At 37.4% G+C, this 20558-nt stretch overlaps 1 protein-coding gene across 13 annotated transcripts in view; it reads left to right on the plus strand.

The window, feature by feature from the left end:
• The first annotated feature begins 33 nt into the window (after positions 1–33).
• Positions 34–20558, plus strand: part of PPIP5K2 (diphosphoinositol pentakisphosphate kinase 2) — a 62272-nt gene continuing 41747 nt past the window's right edge. For all 13 annotated transcript variants that reach the window (XM_084779001.1, XM_084779007.1, XM_084779008.1 and 10 more), the window contains exons 1-10: positions 34–267; positions 6931–7323; positions 9025–9220; positions 11459–11549; positions 12519–12604; positions 13313–13467; positions 15419–15520; positions 17168–17329; positions 18276–18397; positions 19922–20023. In XM_084779001.1, coding sequence (XP_084635127.1) covers positions 7210–7323; positions 9025–9220; positions 11459–11549; positions 12519–12604; positions 13313–13467; positions 15419–15520; positions 17168–17329; positions 18276–18397; positions 19922–20023 — 1130 coding nt within the window. In that variant the 5' untranslated portion in view covers positions 34–267; positions 6931–7209. The remainder of the gene's footprint in view (positions 268–6930; positions 7324–9024; positions 9221–11458; positions 11550–12518; positions 12605–13312; positions 13468–15418; positions 15521–17167; positions 17330–18275; positions 18398–19921; positions 20024–20558) is intronic.

The following is a 20558-nucleotide window of genomic DNA, read 5'->3' on the forward strand; positions in this document are numbered from 1 at the left end:
GGTCTGGCGGAAACTGTTCCGGCCGGTGCACTTTGCGTGTGAGACCAGTGGAGGCAGGCGGGGAAGAGGCGTGGCGGAGCCTCTTGAGGTGTAGCTGTGCCAGCCGTTCGGCTGCCGCTGGAGTGGGAAGATTCAGGTTCACGCCTCCGTGAGCCGCCTCAGCACGAACACCTCACCCTTGCCCCCGCAATTAAAGGGGAGGAACCGAAACCTGCATGGGCTCATCCATCTCCCACAGATCGCGCGTGACGACCGCAGCCGTGGCAGGTGAGGACCGGGAGAAAGGTGGAGGATCGGAGCCAGACCCGATGGCCAGGGGCTCACTGCCGCCTCTAGGTGTTTGCTTTGTCTCTGCTCTACTCTGCGGACCCCAGACACGTGCTCTTGCAAGAGGCACGGGCACTAGCGAAGGGCAACGTGGTGGTGGAGGAGTGACAGCCTGGGGCTCCTTTTCAGGCTTGCTTTCTGTTCCAGTTCCCGCGTCGCTTCCTCTTTGCATTTCCAGGCTTTGAAAAAGCCAGAAATTGCAGTTCAGCTAGAAGGGGGCTGCCTAACACATATTTGAATCTTCTTCCACAGAGGTGTGCAGCGTTGTTTGGGTTCTGCTGTGGGGAGGGGTATCTGCTTCAGTCCTTGGTCTTCATCGCTCTCTGCCTGCCTTTGCTTTCCACACCCACTTTCAAAGAACAAAAGCACTGTGTGCTGCAGCTTTACACGGGGAGATACGAGGTTGCAGGTCAATGTCGCACCCACACCCAATCGATTAGACAGCATTGCGTCCTCGAATGTAGGTAATGACCTTTGGATCTCATCCTCGGTCTTCTGCACAACTTCCTGAGAGTTAAGGTTCTTGGAGTTTTGTGGTGATGGTCGTCTTGTTTTCAGCGTTCTGTAAGACTCAGCTGTAGAGAAGCATGGCTGACTTCAGCGTTATCGTCCTAGCGTACACTGGGACAGGATTTTGTTTTGCTATTATGTTTTTTTTTCTTTTTTAACGGAAATATGTGGTTTTAGAGAGATAGCATAGCGAGAGCTGCTATTAATGGGTAACTGCCAAATGCTTTGCACATGTGTTTTCATTCAGCCTTTGAAAAGTTCCAGAAAGGTTATTAGATTCTTATATTTTTAAGCCGCAAAATGGAAAGTTAGTGAGGTCATATAACTCACCCTGGTAACATTCTGCTATGGGTAAACCTTTCAAACTTTACTAGAAACTACATCTGCATCCAACATCTGCATTTTATTTTCCTGCCATTGTTCGTGTTACTGCAGTTTCTTCACAACCATTTTCAGAGGTTAAAAGTACCTATCCATTTAGGAAAGCACATGATATGCTTTTTTGTGTGTCTTACAAATGACAGTCATGATCTCCGCAACTTCTGTGTGCGATGTAGAATTAATATTTCAGAGTCTCAGATATATTTTCTGCAGTATAGGGTTTTTTTTTTAAAGCAAGTGATAAAACTGATGATTAAAAGGCTCCTAATTGGACAATCAAATCTTGTTATCTATGTTTTAAATCAGTGTGATTTGTAAAAAAGAATATATATAAGGGCATTAAATTGAACAATTGAGTGTTGAATCTGATAGTAAACACATCAGTGTGGCTCATTCATTGTTACTGAAAATTTGAAATGTATGATAATTAAAAACAAAACCCTGAGCTCTCATAGAAATAGTTCATTGGGCAGAGGTCTTTATGGAGCACAAAGTCTAGGAAAGGGCTAAGATATGTGTTTAGTGTTTTGGAGAATTCATGAAAGTAGTCTAGAAAACATTCTTTGATGTCTTCCAGTTGCTAATTTCAAGGCGAAACTCCCTCCAAAATGGCAGTGAATGCCACACCACAGAGCTGACTCAGCAGAAAGATGCATACCTTTTGAAGCGGGAGGGGACTCAATCAATGCCAAAGTTGTATGGAATGTGGAACTGGCTTGGGTTTTGTAATCTAAAAACTAGTCTAGCTTGCCTTTCCTAGCCTGAAGAAGCAAGTGCTTTAACACTTTTTAAGGAGCTTCGTCCTAGGGCCTTAGAATTTAGCTACTGTTTATAATAGTGTTCCCACTGGAAAGTACTTTGGGGATCTCAGGGAAACTGGTTGTGCATTTCTGTTCTGGTTGAACAGCAGTTATTAGTGCTTCAGTTTCCTTTGATTTCTTTCTTTTTCTTTATTCTTTTTTTTTTTTTTTTGAGTGGAAATTTACTACTTCTGTGGCTGGACTTCAGTGGAACCACCTATGGAAAGATTTTTGTAGGGACTGTGCAGGATTGATGGTTTATCCATGGTGTTATTTTTAAGGAGGAGGCAGTTCTAGCCAGTATCAGCGGACATATGAAAGAGAAGACTGTTTCTCCAGGGCAGTTAGGTAGCCTAGACTGTAGGAGCCGAGGGCGACTAGAGCACTGGGGCCAGGTCTACACACAGCGGCAGGAGAGGACCTGAGCTGCCTGCCTCTGCCAGAAGGAGCACGCTAAACTGAGTTGCTTTTATTTCCTATTTATAACCATAATTAGCCAGTTATAGAAACAGCTGGTGTCCCCTGAGCCCTTCCTGTACACTAGGTGTTGTGGCCACCTGCATTCTCATTTCCTCTTCAACACAATATGATTTATAACCCCATTTCATCTGGTGTCTAAAGCTGTTCAGTAACATTAAGACGGCTGAGCCAGTCTGAGGGGAGTAGGGGGGCGGTGGTTAAAGTTAGTTTTGCTAGAGGGGAGCAATTATGTCAGCATCAGCTCGGAGGTTTAGAAGGCAGAATACTGGTCTTACCCATAGACTTTCCAGTTTAAGAGCTGGTACTGACATATGTTCAGTTTCCTAGCTGCTGCTTGGCATGTGTGGAAACTAGTAAACCAGGACGCATTTCAAACTTGTGAACCAATGTCAAGCCATTTTTATTTCCAGCACACATCTCAAACCTACTTGCTCATGTGTTTGTTAAAATATAGATTCTCTACTTAAGAACTCCTGCTCAAAACTTTTTGTGATAGGCTAGTAATGCATTTATTATTATCGAGTATCCAGTCTACCCTGTGAGAACCATGGCTACAAAAGGAACCTTAGAACCAAAGAAAGGTTCGATTCTAATATTTGAATAATCCATAGATCTTTCAGACTAGACATTAATATCACCTTGGAGCTCACGACTGAACTTTGTCAAATTGCTGAGTATTGTGTGACCATAGTCAGTGTGAGTTCAAGTGAAATAACCCCTGAGAATATCCTACATTTCCTCAAATCTCAAAATATTTCATTTTATGAGAGGCCGTAGACTACTTCAGAGGATGAAAAAAACCTACTTACTCCACGTCTCCTGAGAATTTATTAAACATTTATAATAATGTGCTAAAGAACTATGAAGTTCTGGGGATTTTTGTTGCTTTTGGTTGTTTGATTTTTTTTTGCTTGTATTTGCTTAAGGAGACCATGGTTTAAGCAGACAGGTTTAAGAGTGCATGGAGGCAGGGAGGCTGAGCCGTGACTAATTCATAGTGTTTGGGGCGGCGGCTGTGTCAAGGTGACACACACTCCATTTCCCCCTATTATCCCCAAGAAGATTTCTGCTTCCAATATGGATTCATTGAAAACACTAGTAGGAAATACAAACCAGTGGGTTTTTCGTTCGTTCGTTTGTTTGTTTGTTGTAATTTGTTATTGGTTGTATGATCACTGATTAATCTAAAAGTTGAAAGTATTCACTGCTATTGAAATAATAGACACCTATCTGTGTACTTTACGTATTTATAAATTGAACAAAACATACATTATCCAAAGGTGATTGTAAGACCATTCACGCACAAAGTGGCAATTGCTTCCTGTTTTTCATATTAAGACATACGCCAAAAATGGTAGTGTGTTATAGGGAAAACTGAAGATAATGCTGCTCAAGTTAGCTAAGTAGGGCCTTAAAGCCATCCAAGTGGCTCAGCCAACTTTTTAACATGACTAATTATGTACTCACCATTGAGCAACGTTTTAGGAAGCCCTGCGTTAAAAACATAGGTCTTTTAACATATAAAAACATTCAGTAACATTTCGTTCCTTTGAAGGTTATATTTTGCAGATTTATATGCAGCCTGGTTCATTAAATAGAAGATTGTAGGTGACCAAGGTCAAACGAATGGCAAAGGGAGGAAATCTTGGAAATTGGCAGATCTTTGTGGTGTATTTATGTTATTTGAGATAAGCCAAGCATTAAGAGGACAAAGATTCTACTTCATCAGTTTATGTCCTTTTCATTATAGGAGATAATCTTATTTCCTAGAGCAACAAGCAGTGCACAGTCATTAAAATGGTGAACATGCGTTTTTGCTTCCTGTGGGCTTCTACTGGTTTTGCTCTTCATTTCTTTTCTTTTCTTTCTTTCTTTCTTTCTTTTTTTTTCATGTAGTACATGAATAAACTTGGCTGCTTGAGAAATGTTAAAATAGCTGAGTCCTACTCAAACACTATAATTGATATGGAGTATGTCTAGAATTTGAAGTACACATACTTTTAATGTATAAATATATATTTAACCCTTATATGTGATATGACATTCACAATTTACATATAACGAAATTGAGGGCCCAACAGTTCAAATACAATTTTAAAGGACAAGAATGCAACCTTGATATTTTGACTCCTAAGTTCATACTTCTAAGCATTGACTGACTCATCTTTTTAATATTCTGTCATATGTTAAAATAGAAAAATAAATGAAAGCATCACCTAGCCTTGTGATCTATTGAGGGCTGACGGTTCTGCTTACCATTATAACAAGATTCTTCACTGTCTAACCTGCCGCTTCTTCCTCTCCTGCTTTCTCGAGTGCAGTTCAGTAAATGTTACCCTTCAATCCTATGAATGCAGCTTAGTTACATCTCTCATCTCTAACATCATTTTCTCCACTTTTTCCCTTTGCTTGTCTGTTCTGCTCCACCCTCCTTGACTAGTCTTTGAACACAGCAAAGACAGCAAGTATACTTCTGCTTCAGAATTTCATGTTTCTTGCTCAAAATGTTCTCAACATATCACCCTCTGGCTTTGGTCCAATGCTGGGTCTTTGATCCAGAGGCCCAGCTGAATTCCATAAGTGGTGTGTGTGCTGGGGGGGTGGGGACAGAGCGGTTACTAATTCATGGTGTTTGGGGGTGGGGTGGGCGAATCAAGCCGGTACACACCTCTTCTCCCCTATTATCCACAAGATGATTTCTGCTCCCAGTGTGGAATATGCATTGAAAACAATAGTAGGAAATGCTACTGGTTTTTTTTTTTCTGTTTGTTTTTAAGATTTACTTATGCATTTTATGTATGCTGGTGTTTTGTCTCCATTTGTGTCTGCACATTAGAAGAGGGCATCAGATCCTATGGGAATACAATTCTGTTCTGCCATGTAGGTGCTGTTGTGCTCTGCTATGTAGGTGCTGGGAATTAAACAGGGCTTCTGGAAGAATGCTCAGTGCTCTTAATACGAAGAACCCCATCTCTCCTGCCCTGCAGACCCTAAACTTTATAACCAACAATAATAATCATATTTCTGCCACTGCTCACTGCATTCTTGACTGACATTTTAAAAATTTACATTTAACAGTTTATAGAGAAATATAGGCGTATCTGTGTAAAGCACTGTGCCACCTCAGTCTTCACAGTTACAGGCGGTTGGTGTATTCTCTCTCTCTCTCTCTCTCTCTCACACACACACACACACACACACACACACACACAGAGAGAGAGAGAGAGAGAGAGAGAGAGAGATTCAGAAATGCTATCATAAGTTGTTAGTTATTTAGTAACAGATTGGTGTAGTTGACTCCAAGTACATACTAAAATATTTGGATATGGTTAAAGGAAAGTGTATAAGAAGCACACAGGCCCCATGGATGTTTGCCACTTAGTAGCCACAAAGCAGAGCTGATTTGCTGTGAAGTTGTAGATGCTTGTCTTTCTTCCTTACTAGCAAACACGGTTTAGTATAAATAGTGCAGAGAGAAAACATTTTAATGAGTAAATTAATTCTTTTATTAGTTTTAGTCCCAAATGATTTTAACTTTCATAACAATTTCCTAAAGGCCAGGCTTGGCGAGTAAAGTGATTGTAATATTTCATAGAAAGCCACCAGTTAAACTCAAGTCAGGCCTCTAGACATCAGAATTTGGGGTTGTGCTTTGTAAACCTGTCTAGCATATTATTCAGTGCTTTTAAAAATGATTTGATCAAGCAATTTCTTTCTCTTATATCACCATTCACCAACTGAAGTATTTGATACACAATTTCACCCTGGCCCATAGCTAATTTTAATATCACCAGTGTTCAAATGCATGTGAACAGCTTTGTAAGGGCTAGCTTGAGGTTATGTCATTAGCATACGGTGGTTACTTAGTGGGTCTTCATGGCAGCTTTTTGTGTGGGAGTTTCTTGATAAGCACATTATATCAGGAGAAAGAGGCAACTGTTCTAGACTGCTAGGTAATTTCACACTCGCAGTTTGAGAGCTTCTGTTGAGTGAAGTCTTGCTTTCAGTCTAGTAATTAGTACAGAACAGTTACGTTCCCTAAAAGCCTGTTTTCAACTGAATTTTTACAGTTGATTTAATGCTTTCTCAGGTCGAGGCTCAATTTTCAGTTTTTCAAACCTACAATACATTTCGTCTCTCGATGTCTACTCCTTTCAGATACTTCTGGACTGAAGGTTTATATAATTTGCATAACTTTCTCATTTGTCAGGAACTTTTTGGGTTTAAATTGAGTGTACTCTTTTTGTTATGTCCTGCCATCCACTTGCTCTGATGTATTTTTCTGGAATATGATCATTATTACCTAATTTAATGGAGGAAAATGTATTTTCATTTTGGTAGCCTTTGTAAAGTTATTAGTTCTAACTTTATAGTTCCTTTTAAAATTATTTTTATGTGAGTGTTTAACTTACTTGTTTGTGTTGTATTTTAGGTGAAAGGAGGATTGCTGTGTCAACTCCGGGAAGGAGCAGCCTCATTGTCCTTGTATTTTAAACTGCTGCAGCAGCGTGGAGCACAACAATGAAGCAATGATACCTGAGAACAAAGGAGCCTTTGCCAACTAAATGTCAGCACATTTCATGTGATTGTGTAAAAACACTGCAGCAGACCTGTGTGTCAGCTAGCAGAGTGAGAATGTTTGCTTCTGACACCCTTCATTTGAAGCAGCTTTAATATAGATTACTTAAACCTTATATCGAATTAAATAAAAATGAGTGAAGCCCCCAGATTCTTTGTTGGCCCTGAAGATGCAGAAATCAACCCCGGAAATTATCGTCGCTTCTTCCACCATGCAGATGAAGAGGAGGAGGAGGAGGAAGAGTCTGTAAGTGGCTTCTTTCTTTCTGATAAACCAGTACACTGCAGAACTTCCAGTAATTACCATTAATACAAATGAGTACTGCGATTTTAAATAAGATTACTTTTTAATCTGCACATTTTTTTAGAAAGTTTTAAATTTTAAAAGTCTAAGTCATGTTGAGTAGACAGGCAATTAAAAAGTGTAATAAATGTAGCTAGAGATACGCTCCCTGAGTAGTTCAATGACAGGTTAGAGTTGTTGTAAGATACTAAGACATTGCTTGACTAAATTTATGGAGTTCAACAAAACTGTCTCAAAGCTCTCCTTATGTATGTGAGGAAAATAATGTGTCAAAATGTCTTGTCCACGTTGCTTCTTAGAAATGGAACACATCAGTTACTTTCATTTCCGTGTCTCTTGTGTTTCTTATTCCTTGTTGTTCTTGTTTACAGACATTATTTTATTTTGGAAACTGATTTGAAATACAAACAGAAAATACGTGTTGATTTTTCTTAAATTTCAAATTAAAAATAGAATCTTATTTTAAAATAAAAACCTGTTATGCTTGGTTAAAATGGTAATATCAGACTTCAATTGCAATTAGGTAGCTATTTAGGTCCTGTGCCAGGGGAGGGGTATTCACAGAGCAGTCACTAGGGGTGTGCCATTGAGGGCTAGGTAGGGGTCACACTCTTATCTCCTTCTCCTCCCATCAGGAGAATTTTTTCTGTAGCAATAATATTCTGCCTAAGCAACTCTGGTCTGAACCTTCAGAAACTAAATGAGCTAAATCTGTTTGATTTATATTCAAATCCAATACTCATTTGAACTCCAATTTTCACATTAGAAGAGGTGATGCAGAATTATTTTTCTAAATGTAAAAAGTAAAGAACAATTTAATCCCGAAATTTTTATAGCTACGTTTAGGAGGAAGTTTAATGAACCTCCTTTGGACTGCTTTATATGGTGTTATATGAAATACACAAAGTCATGAAAGAGAAAAGAACTAGATGCAGCTTTATGTTGTTGGTAGAATTCCAAGCTCCTGAATGCAAAGATCGAGATGAAGTGCAAGGAATCACGAATGAGTGTTAAGGAATTCTGTGTCATGTGAGGTCTTCAGTATGATACTGTGTATATGGTGTATTCAAGTTTCAATGTTGATTTGGTAAAAAGTACAAAAATTAACAAGGCTGTGAAGTAGGTATGCCAAGTATGAATATTGGAGGGAATGTCAAAAATCACTGGCATCTTCCCTTCCAGCAGAGAGCCTTTCTCTAATGCCAGAAAGCTCTGTAACCAGCTTTGTCCCAGCTCAGTCAATAAGCAGACTCAATACTGTGTAGCTTTGTAGTTGGAAATGCATTTGATTTTAGACAACAGAATTCTTTATCTGACTCTTACTGGACTTTATAGTTGGAGTAGATGGGTTTTTGCTCTCTCTTTTTTTTTTTTTTTTTTTTTGCCTGAAGGTAGTTAAATAAATGCTAGAAGCAGTTGAAGACTTTCTATTCATAATTTAAAATTTACTGAAAACAGTAGCAATGTGTCCAAAGTGTTTTTAAAGTTTTGGCAGATCTTTGCAGAAATTTATTTTCATTGTAAAGTATTAAGACTAGTGTCACTTTTATTGATTCCCATGCTACCTCTGAGAGGAAATTAAGATAGTGATATTTTAGAAAGCTTATTAATTCATCCTGTCTTTTTGCTTTCTTTCTGTTTTAGCCACCAGAAAGGCAGATTGTGGTTGGAATATGTTCCATGGCAAAGAAATCTAAATCCAAGCCCATGAAGGAAATTCTGGAACGGATCTCCTTGTTTAAATACATCACAGTGGTAGTTTTTGAAGAGGAAGTTATTTTGAACGAACCGGTGGAGAACTGGCCTTTATGTGATTGTCTTATTTCTTTCCATTCTAAAGGTAATAGATGGTGGACAAGGGTGTTTGATCCCCTCTCAGTATGAAAATAATGCATACTAATCGTAGCTGTAGAAGATTGGATAAAGAGAAATGAAGCTAACCCACAGATAAGGGGTGTTAACATTTTGATATATTTCTTTCTAATCTTTTTCTTCTCAATGTGTTTTTTTAAAAATTTAGTGTCATTCATATGTAACTTTACATTTAGCTTTTCTTAGATTTTGTCAAATTTTCCCATGCCACATTTTTCATGGTGTGAACTATCTGAACGTATAACATGGTTAATTAATAACCAAACATTTGGCTAACTCCTAGTCTTCACTATCAAAGTACAGTTGTGGTTTACTCTTAGTGTCTGCCTTTGTTTGCATGTATCTGTGGATAAGCTCTTGAATTATTGGATATTTTAGGCCCCACCCCATAGAGAGTTTAGGCCCTACACATATAAAGGTGTTCTTTATATAAGTGTGCATACTTTATTTGTTAAGAACTCTCAGTTAAAGTTTTAGGTCTCCTTTACTATTTTTTAACTGAATGGCAGTATCAGTTAAGTTTAAGTATTGCATTATGGTAAAATCCAATGACCAAAATTATTGCTGCCTATCTCAAAATTTGTGAATCACTTGATTTTCCCATTAATAAGTTTGTAAGTTTTAGAATTTGTTCTTATAGTAATCATTATCTGTTATCCCCTCCCCAAACTAGTTCGGAACTGTCTTTTTTCTTTTGTATAGTGATAACGGAAATTATTATTGATAATTGATTTTCACTTTTCAGTAAGCCCAGCTCTGATTTTGGTTGGCTGAGGCTTTTTCTTTTAGAAAAGTTTATTTCCGGCCCCCCAAAATGTTCTTCTCTTATCATCACATAGTTCTTTCTGTGAGGCTGTTAGCTCCGAGAAGCTCCCGGTGTGTCTAAGGACATAGTCTATATGTTATCTATTGGTAGGAGAGATTTTTCTCTTTAACAAAAACCAAAGCAGGGAGCCGATGACAGGCATTTCTCGTTTGCTTAGTTCTTATGGGAAGCTTGAAATCATGACATTGAGGCATTTACAAGTCAAAATTCTGATACTTCATAGAACTGTTAAGACTTGTAATTTGGGTCCAGCTGCTGCTTAATGCATTATTTAAAAACTAAGGTTAATTCAGGAATAAGTTTGCCTTAACTGAACACAGCTTTTTAATTAGAGTTTTAAAACCTAACTTTTCTAAAATTTCTTTAAATGCTACAAAAATGTAATGTCCTCATGAGAAGTTAACATTCACAGTTAAGTTACACACTGTCCTGCTGACTGATTTTTATCTTCCATAGATAAGATAGATATATATGAAACAATTGTCACTTAGGAACAATAAAAACTGGCCTTCTTGGCACATTACGCCTTCTTATTATCTTACGTACATTAAAAAGGTTGTAATTCCACATGAATCCTATTGCCTAGACGGCTGTCGTGCTCATTACAGCTGGACCTGAGTTTAGAGAGAGATAAGTTTGCGCAGCCTTATATTGCTAGACAGAGGCAGGATTTGGGCACTGATGCACACTCTTATGTGCTATGGAACATTGGAGAATTTTAGTGGTGATACAGAGAGTAAAATATAATCTCTGAAAATTATAATATATTTTTCAAACCTATTGTAACCATGGCTGTACTTGACTCATTTTCATTGTTATTAATCATTTTACTAGTCTAGAAATTTTAGGGGATTCATTTCTGCATCCTAATGGTGATCCAGCAACAGCATGCTTCTATTCGTATCTTTATCTTTTGCACATTTTATTGTGTATAAACCCACTTTTGTGTTTGCTTCTATTTTTAAAGGTACTGTCAGCTAGTTCATATTTACAGACAAAATATAAAATAAAAGGAAATTGTATAATGAGACTATTTTGAAAAATCAAGTAATGTGAAACATGTTATTTTTTCATAGATTTCCCTTTATATATGAAGTAATCTTACCTTTCTATCAGGTGACTTTAAATAGTCAGATACAGGCTAACATCATAGCCAGTGACTTGGCGTGCCATATCAACGATAATCACTAAGAACAAATTATTTTAATAGTACAGTTGAATAAAAATATATATACTTGTTATTTTATATCGTTTATAGAAGGAGGTTATATACATGATGAAATTTTTTTTAGGGGAGGTGGCATAATTCAAGTTGATAAATTTATAGATGTCAGCTTATCTTGAGATTGTACAGAATATGATAATAATATGTGTTCTTAGGATTTCCACTGGACAAAGCAGTTGCCTATGCAAAACTCAGGAATCCATTTGTAATCAATGACTTGAATATGCAGTATCTCATACAAGATAGGTGAGTGGTGAAGTTGGCTGAATTAAGGGAAAAAAGTAATCAGCACTACTTGGTAATTAGTGTATGCTGACAGAACATCAGATACTTTCATATATGCTAGTTCACTGTATCCTTAAAATAATACACAGAAGTAGATGTTTATTAGCAAACTTTACAGAAGAGGAACCTTGAGAACTGAGGAAATCATTCACTTTTCAAAGTCACAAGAAGTCTCCTAAGTGATTAATGGGACAAGGGATTGGACCATATTTGCTTGATTTCCAAAGCCTAGTGAATCCATGAAAATTGCTGTTTCCTGTCCTATGACTGATTACATAGAAGTCACTCATCATAACTGATGATTTTCATAGTGCAGTGTACCATTACAACAGTTTCGTATTCTGTATCTTAACGTTCATTGATCATAGACTCCTAGACAAAATGGTGAAAAGGTGTGTGTTTGTCTGCTTCATTTAATTGGTATTTTGTTTTTGTAGCTACATACAATTCTATTTTCCATGAGTATTATACTTTTGTGTTATAGCATGAAATTACTTATATTACTTACATGGAAATATATATATATATAACATACATATATATATATTATACTAATTTCATATGAGGGTGGAATCACCTTTCTATTAGCATCCTGTGAATATTTTCCTATAGCATTAAATATTACTTTAAGAAGTAATTAGCCTGTATTCTGTCTTTGTGATATATTAGTCTTACTTGACTGTTTTTCTTCATGCATGTACATTCTTGTTTTAAAGTGTAATCTTTTGATATGCTATAACAGCTATTTTATATAACTTTTTGGTGAAAATTTTGTTAGGAACACTTTGATATTTGACATATTTAGAAAAACAAAAAGAGTTGATATTTGTGCCTCTTAGGGTAGTAAAGAGTGATTATTTACTTGTGTGGGAATGTAATACATTGGGAAATAGAGAGCCGAACGCTAAGGATGTTTCTCTGTTCCTTTAGAAGAGACGTTTATAGCATTCTTCAAGCTGAAGGCATCCTACTTCCTCGGTATGCAATTCTGAACCGTGATCCAAATAACCCAAAAGGTCAGAGACTCAGCAGGCTTCCTTTCTGAAGTACCTTCTGCCACTTTCCCTACAACAAGTAGAAAGAATTTAAGAATTCATAATAGTCTATTTAGTAGTTTTTCTTAATGAGTTAAACAAATGAACGCTGTGTTTGGTTACCACGCCACACTGTAGACCTGTCATGGTGGTGCATGCCTCTAATACCAGGACTCAGAAGGTTGAGGCGGGTCAATAGGAAACTCAGCATCAGAGTCAGTATGTATCCAGTGCTGGCCCAGGCTGGCCTTCACTCTGAGACCCTGTCTGTGAAAACAAAGCAAAACAGGACACTGTGAGCCAGTGGCTAACTAGTATAGAGTTATCTTCATGCTTACTGCATGTCTGGTTGGATGCTTAGGATTTGAGGGCTGACCACCTGGTACCACTCAGCCTCGCAGAGTGCTAATTCTTGCCCTCCCAGCAGTGTATGCTTGGCTATAGTCCTTTGTCTCAGGGTAGGCTCTGTTTCCTTGAGGGACTGAGGATTGAGCCCACGGCCTTGTGCACACTATGTAGGCTACTACTGTGTGCTGTGCTGCCTCCCCAGCTGCGATTCATTTTGTCTACTAAGGCTGAGCATAGTTTCACAGGAAGCTTGAAAAAAGTCAATTTTATTTTTGCCCTCATGAAGATATTATTGGCATATAACAGTGTGTGACTTGTCTCGCTTTCATGTCTTGTATGTAGAATGCAATCTGATTGAAGGAGAAGATCATGTAGAAGTAAATGGGGAAGTTTTCCAAAAGCCGTTTGTAGAAAAGCCAGTCAGTGCAGAAGACCACAATGTTTACATTTATTACCCAACATCTGCCGGAGGCGGAAGCCAGAGACTTTTCAGGAAGGTGAGCTTTGTCATCTTCCTGTGAGCAGTCTTCATTCGTCTAGACATTGAGGTAAAACGTGTTAGAAGTATGACGCGCTGAGTAAACGGAGGTGAGCTATTGAGATGTCACCCTCTAGAGGACACTCATGAACTGAGAGAACGCTGTTAGAGCGTACTGTTCTGTTCCTGGGTAAAATACCACAACAAAAGCAACTTCCAGGGGAAGCAAGAGTGTACTTGAACGTATGGTCCAGAAGGGTAAGCATCCATGTGGTGGAGAGGCCTAGCAGCGAGCTGTCGGCATATTTGCGGTTGCAGGAGCAGAGAGCTGAGCGGAGGCTCTCACGGCAAGCCTGAAGTAGACAGAGCTGACTAGAAAGGGCCCCAGGAGGCCTCATCCTCTCAAAGCCCTCCCCCAGGGAGCACTTCCTCCCTCCAGCCCGGCACACAGCAAACAGCAAACAGCAGTACCAGTGGGCAGCAAGTGTTCAAATGCCTGTGGGGACAGTTCCCATCCCGACTGCCACAGAAAGTGTAGTTACATAATGTTGTGAACAAAGTTCCTGCCTTCAGAGTACAAAGAAAGTTGCCTTGATGTTTCTTCAGTCTCCTACTTATCTTTCTGTCAGACTAAAAATTGAGTTAAAGTAAGCTCCTTTTGGGGGAAATTATATGGAAAAACTGCCAGTTAATACAAAAAGTAATATTAGTAAGTTTTACACATGTAGGTATATGCTTAATTGTTCCCATAATGAAATAAATGCAAATCAGACCCAAAGTATAATGGTATCATGTCACTTTTTGGAATGGCAGGGATTTTCTTTTAAATTGGGTGGTTGGGAAAATAAGCTTAATCCAAAATGTGTTAGCAGGAATGTAGTCTCATAGTAATAGAATTTAATAGTGTATCAGAATTAAAGATGTTCTCATTAATAGTCATGGATTTGTATGTTAAGGTTATAGCAAAGAGGTAGAAAGCTGGCTCAGTAATTAAGAGCACTTGCTGCTCTTGCAGAGGACCCCATTGGGTTCACAGAATTCGTATGGGTGGTCACAACCAGTCCAGAGTGGTTGATGCTCTCTTTTAGCTCCACAGGCATTGTACACATGTGGTAAACTTACATTAATGCATACAAAATGCCAATATATAGAAAATAAAAATAAATATTTAACAGACTATAAGATGTCACCTAAATATCCATTATAGTGGCAAATATTAAAGATTAAAAATACTAAATATAGGCAAGACTAGAAAAATGAGGCCACTTAGTACTCTCTTATGTATTGTTTGTGAGACGCAGATAACATTGTTTTAAAAAGAGTTTTGGCAGTGTCTGTGTAAGAACAGATGTGAATAACCATGAACCTCCAAGCAATTTTGAGAAACATAACTACATATGTGTCATGTATCCATCTTAGGAATGTTTAAAGCTGTAGTGTTATATTATGCAAAAAGCTTGGCAAACAACCTAGATATATATGTTTAAAGTGAAATGTTGTTTATATAGTGGAAGCTTTGTAGCAAACAAACTGACTCATTGTGTGTGTGTGTGTGTGTGTGTCTGTGTGTGTGTGTGTGTGTGTCTGTGTGTGTGTGTCTGTTACATCTATTGAGGGAGGACAGAAGAGGGCATGAGGTCCTCTGAAATTGGAGCTGTAGGTGGTTGTTAGGTGCATGATGTGGCTGCTGGGAGCTTGGCGCCTCTAGAAGAACAGCCAGTGCTCTTCAGCATGGAGGCTTCTCTTCAGTCCCCTAGAAACATGATTTTTTTTATTATATTTTATGCTTTTTATGTTATGTTTAAGTAACAAATACAGCACAGAATATATACTGCTAAATACAAGTATTGTTAAACCTTCATGAGTTAAAGGATCTACAATAGATAGTAAATAAAGCTTATGTTTTAGAATACTATAAAAATGAAGGCACCACCTTGACTTTTATGTTGATGGACATCTTTTCTCTCTAGATTGGCAGTAGAAGTAGCGTATATTCCCCAGAAAGCAATGTGCGAAAAACAGGATCGTATATATATGAAGAGTTTATGCCTACAGATGGTACGGATGTTAAGGTAGGGTGTATTCAGGATGGGCCTGATCACGGCGTGGTGGGTTAAAGTACAGATGCTCCTTACTAACCCAGAGTCTTGTCCTGATAAACTCCGTGTGAACTTCAAAACACTGTGTTGCTGAGTATGGTAGTATATCCTACGAGCCCAGCACTTAGATGTGAGGCGGGAGGATCTTGAGTTTGAGGCAAACCATTGCTGCATATTCAGTTCCATGCCAGAGGACCTAGTAGTCAGAATATTTTCTATAAATAAATAAATAAATAAATAAATAAATAAATAAATAAATAGTCTAACCTCATGAACATCATAGCTTATTTACATGGTACACTGCCTATAGAACATGATTATCTTGCTTGTAATTGCACAACTGGCAAAAAGCTACATTTAATTGCTGCTGTCCAGCGCCATGAGAGAGTATGATACTATATTTTATTTCATGAAAGAAATAAAAATTCAAAGGGTAATTTCAAGTGGAAGCAAGTCACTGTTGCATCCTCTTCATCAAATTGAAAATTCACAAGTTTAAATCGTTTAACTGTTAGAAGACCATATAAATCACATATAAATTTTAGTTAATGCTTTGAGCTTACCATTTACTTCAGAGGAAGGTAACTATTTAGCTTCCAGCTTTTGTTCTTATTTTTAGTGTCATTGTTATTGGTACAAGGGATGGAGCCTAAGCCCTTCTGTGAGGTAGGCAAGCGTTCTGATACAACGCTCTCATTAGTTCAGACTTCTTGTGCCATTTTGTATGGTGGACACCATTGACAATTGGAAGCCCAATAACTGCTTTTAAAGAATAGTGTTCTTAAAGGGTTAAAGTAAAACACACAGTATTATAAGATGGATCTTAGTGAATATTATAAAAATGTTTCAGTAGAGTTTTAAATACATATGATTCTTTAAAGGTTAATGAGTAGTACAATATCAGATTGAGCATTCAAGTAGCTGCCAGTTTCCAAACAGTGACTAACTTCAGTGGTATGTGGCCCTGTGATAACAGTAATGTGATATAAAAATACCATTGCATTTGGTAGCCGATAAAGCTTGCCTTATCCTAGCCAGCCTTTCTCTGACTAGGCGGTTCTCTCTAAACTTAAATCTGATCTTGACCCTGCCTTTTAGAATTTGTTGGTAGATTCTCATTGACCACGGGACAAAGTCTATGTTTATCAGACTGCCTTACAAGCTATTTCTTAGCCTTTCTTCTGAAAAAATGCCATTGCTTACAGCTTATACTGCATCCTTTCCCTTCCCAGCATACCTTGTGTTGCTTCATTCTTCTGTTCTTCCTATTTACACCTATGTATAAAATGCCTTTCCTTGGTCTCCCTTTATATTAATTCCTCTACCCTTTAAAAAAATTCTTAGTCATGTCTTCAAGAATTGTATCTTTCTGTTATTACACATAGACAATTTTGGTGTCATAGTACTCAGCTTAGTAGTTTTGAACAGAGAATAAGCTCACATGCTGTGTAAGTAATTATGTATAACCTTTTCTAATACTGAAAATCCTGGTACATAAAGTAGAAAGATGTTATCTTTGCATCTGAACTATTTTAAATAGATATTTTTCTTTGACTTTATTGTTTTCTGGTTATATATCAATCAACATTTTGTGCTATATATATTTAAATTTTATAAAAGGTTTATACTGTGGGTCCAGACTATGCTCATGCTGAAGCTCGAAAATCTCCAGCTCTCGACGGCAAGGTGGAAAGAGACAGTGAAGGGAAAGAAGTCCGATACCCCGTCATCCTCAATGCCCGGGAGAAGCTGATTGCGTGGAAAGTCTGCCTTGCTTTTAAGGTACGATGCTGCGCAAGTCATGCGGCCCTTGTAGTCTAAATTTTCTTTTTGGATGCTAGATATTACTGGACTTAAGTAGAGAAGTAAGCTGAGAAGGTAATTAGTATATGTGAGCTCATGTATGTATGTGGATCTTCTGTGTGGCTAATACCATTTTCCTATATAACTAATATATTCTTCTTGTATTATAGAAAGCAATAAGCCTTATTCAGTTAGCCAAAATTTAAAGTTATGAAACACCACTACTACTACTTAGTGGCACTGCCCAACATATTCTTTTTTCTAAATTAGTAGAAAGTACTTTTTACTTTCATAAAAGGATTGAAAATACTATTTACATAAAATGATCTTCATTGTTTTTATCTTGGCTCTTAATCCTTTTGTCTAATACATAGTAAAACTTGTTTATGAGAACAACATAAACAACCTTTTTAAAGAAACCTCTTTGCTTCTGTGTTTGACTTTCCCCTCTTCTATGCTATTAATTTTTCTAATTGCTAGTATATAGTATTCAAGTGAAAGTAGTACAACTTTCATTAATAAGCGATGTGTTTTATCTTTTCAAGGAGGGCCTATCCCAGATTCATAACATAAGCTAACTATATTACTGGTGATTATTAAAAGGAACTACTCATATATCATCATTTTGTATGAAGATGTAAATAAGTTGCAGTGCATTCTTATAAATTGTTTTATTGTACTCGGATTTCCAAAGACTAATATTGTTGCTCTGTCTCTTTATTATAAGGGAATAATCACATGGAATAAATAATGTATGTACAGAGTGCTCAAGGTTATGACTTCATACATTTCATTTCTTTTTATGATACAGACTTTTATGTAATAATGATTATTAGGTATTTTATAATAGATAATGTTCTTAAAAGATTAGAATACTAAATCATAATTGTTCCAATGGAACCTTAAAATTTCTTGTTGTAAATAGCAAACAGTTTGTGGCTTTGATTTGTTACGTGCCAATGGACAGTCCTATGTCTGCGATGTCAACGGCTTCAGTTTTGTGAAAAATTCCATGAAGTACTATGATGACTGTGCAAAAATTCTTGGGTAAGCACTCACTCACTTACTTTTCTCCTGTGTACCTTTGTGTACTTGTAAAGCCATGGATGCTTCTTGCTCACTCTAGAGTCATATTCACACAAAAACCCAAAACTGTGCCTGAGTCTGAGTTATCCTTTGGGTTATAAGGACAGCTTCATGAATTGTAAATTCCTAGCAATTTCACATCATGGATTTTGGAATAACATGCGATTATTAGTACAACAGTCCTCCATTTTTTTGTTACTATATTTGAAATGTTACATTAACCTATTTAATGTTATAAAAGAAATGTTCATGAAATTAGATACTTAAGTAATACAGGAAAAATTGAAATTTAGGATTCTTTTACATGACTTCTTTCTATATGTGTGTTGCTACCTCTCTTAATAAGACTAGCACATAAGTGAAAAATACCGTTTTTATATATCAGTTATTCTGCTTTATATCTTGATTCAGACTATTAAAACAAAAAGTATCTTTAAGACTTTCTAAGTGTATATGACAAAACCATGTGAGGTAACTAGAGTCAGCTTTTGCAGTGTACTTTGAAGGTGAGTGCTTTTTAATAAAGAGAAATTAAAGCAAGGGTGTCTTACCACATTTTAGCATGAGTACATGCTAAGATAGAAGAAGACAAATTATGTATGTATGAGAGAGTGAGGAGAGAGAGAAGAAAGAGAAGGAAGAGGAGAAACGGAAGGGAGAGGGAGTTGGTGTGCACTGTGCACATATGTGTATAACTGTGTATGGTGCTTGTTCACGTGTGTGCAGGAGCTTGTGGTCGAAGCAACCTGAGGTGTCCTTCCCAGCTAGCATTCACTCTTGGAGGTAGGGTCTCTCAGTCTCCCTCCGGCCTGGAACTGTGTTAGTGGGCTAAGCTTATCAGTCCTGGGAACCCACGCGTCTCTTCCTTCCTAGCACTGAGACGGCTAAAGCACACACTGCCATGCCCGGCTTTGCTGGTTTTTAAGCTGAGTGTTGTGTGGTTCAAGCTCAGGCTCTCATATTCGTAGTGTAAGCACTTTACAAACTGAGAAAGCTCTCAGCCCCTCAAATCAATTATTTAGACATTTTTCATTGCTCCTCCTATTAAGAAATTATAGTAATGGCTTATTAGAAATTATCATATTTAGAATAAGTTTGTCCAGAGATATAGGTCAGGGAAAAAATACTCTGTACACAGGAGTCTGGTTTCCATGCTCAGTACCTCTCACATACAAAGAAAAATAGCATAATAGATGTCTAACAGCTAATGAATGATTAAAAAATATATATATATATACATATATATTTAACTAGTACTGTAACTGAAGCAACTCATTTTATTTTCCAACTATATGTGTTATTGAAAATGTGTGGCATTTTGTTAGTGCATTCAAATGATCATGGCTTGATGTAGGGAGTTTTTATGGAACGTAACCATTACATAGTTTGATTTAAATTCTTGTGGCTTCCTATCATGGCATAATTAAATATTAAGCTCTATCTTCGAATCAACTCTCTTTTAATAATATTCTTTTGGTCTTAAAGCAATATTGTAATGCGGGAACTTGCGCCACAGTTTCATATCCCCTGGTCAATACCCTTAGAAGCTGAGGACATTCCAATCGTACCAACTACATCTGGAACTATGTAAGTTTCAATTATTCGTATTTCACTTAGTAATGCCTTGGGTTTCCCACAGTAGTCGGTCTTATTACAGTAAAACATAAATTTCTGAAATTTCTGAATGGTTCTTAGCTTACTATATGTGTTTTCATATGACTCAGTTTGAAAATGGGGGGATAGATATGTTTCTACAAGAGTATACCAAACTAAAGCTCAGAATGCTACATTCAGATCCTGAAACTTGCTTGAGCAAGTATAGAACCACGTAAGGAAACCTGTGACGGTGGGTGGGTGCTGCGTAGCGCCTTCCTCAGGCTCACAGCAGCAAGCAGCTTTGTCTTTCTCTAGTTATATCATTAGGTAAATAAATCAGACTGATAGTGCCAAAGTGTCTGAGAGCCTTCTGCTAGGGAAATCACTCAGTTTAATGTCAGGTGATTTGACTGAATGTTTCATAGTCACAAGTTTAGAGACGTATTGGACTATTAATATCTTTCAGGGATATATTCAGTGATTTGCACTTTGAAAATTGAAATCATAGCTTTTCACTCTGGCATAC

Source organism: Acomys minous (assembly GCF_964271855.1).
Source record: "Acomys minous genome assembly, chromosome: 4".
NCBI lineage: Eukaryota > Metazoa > Chordata > Mammalia > Rodentia > Muridae > Acomys > Acomys minous.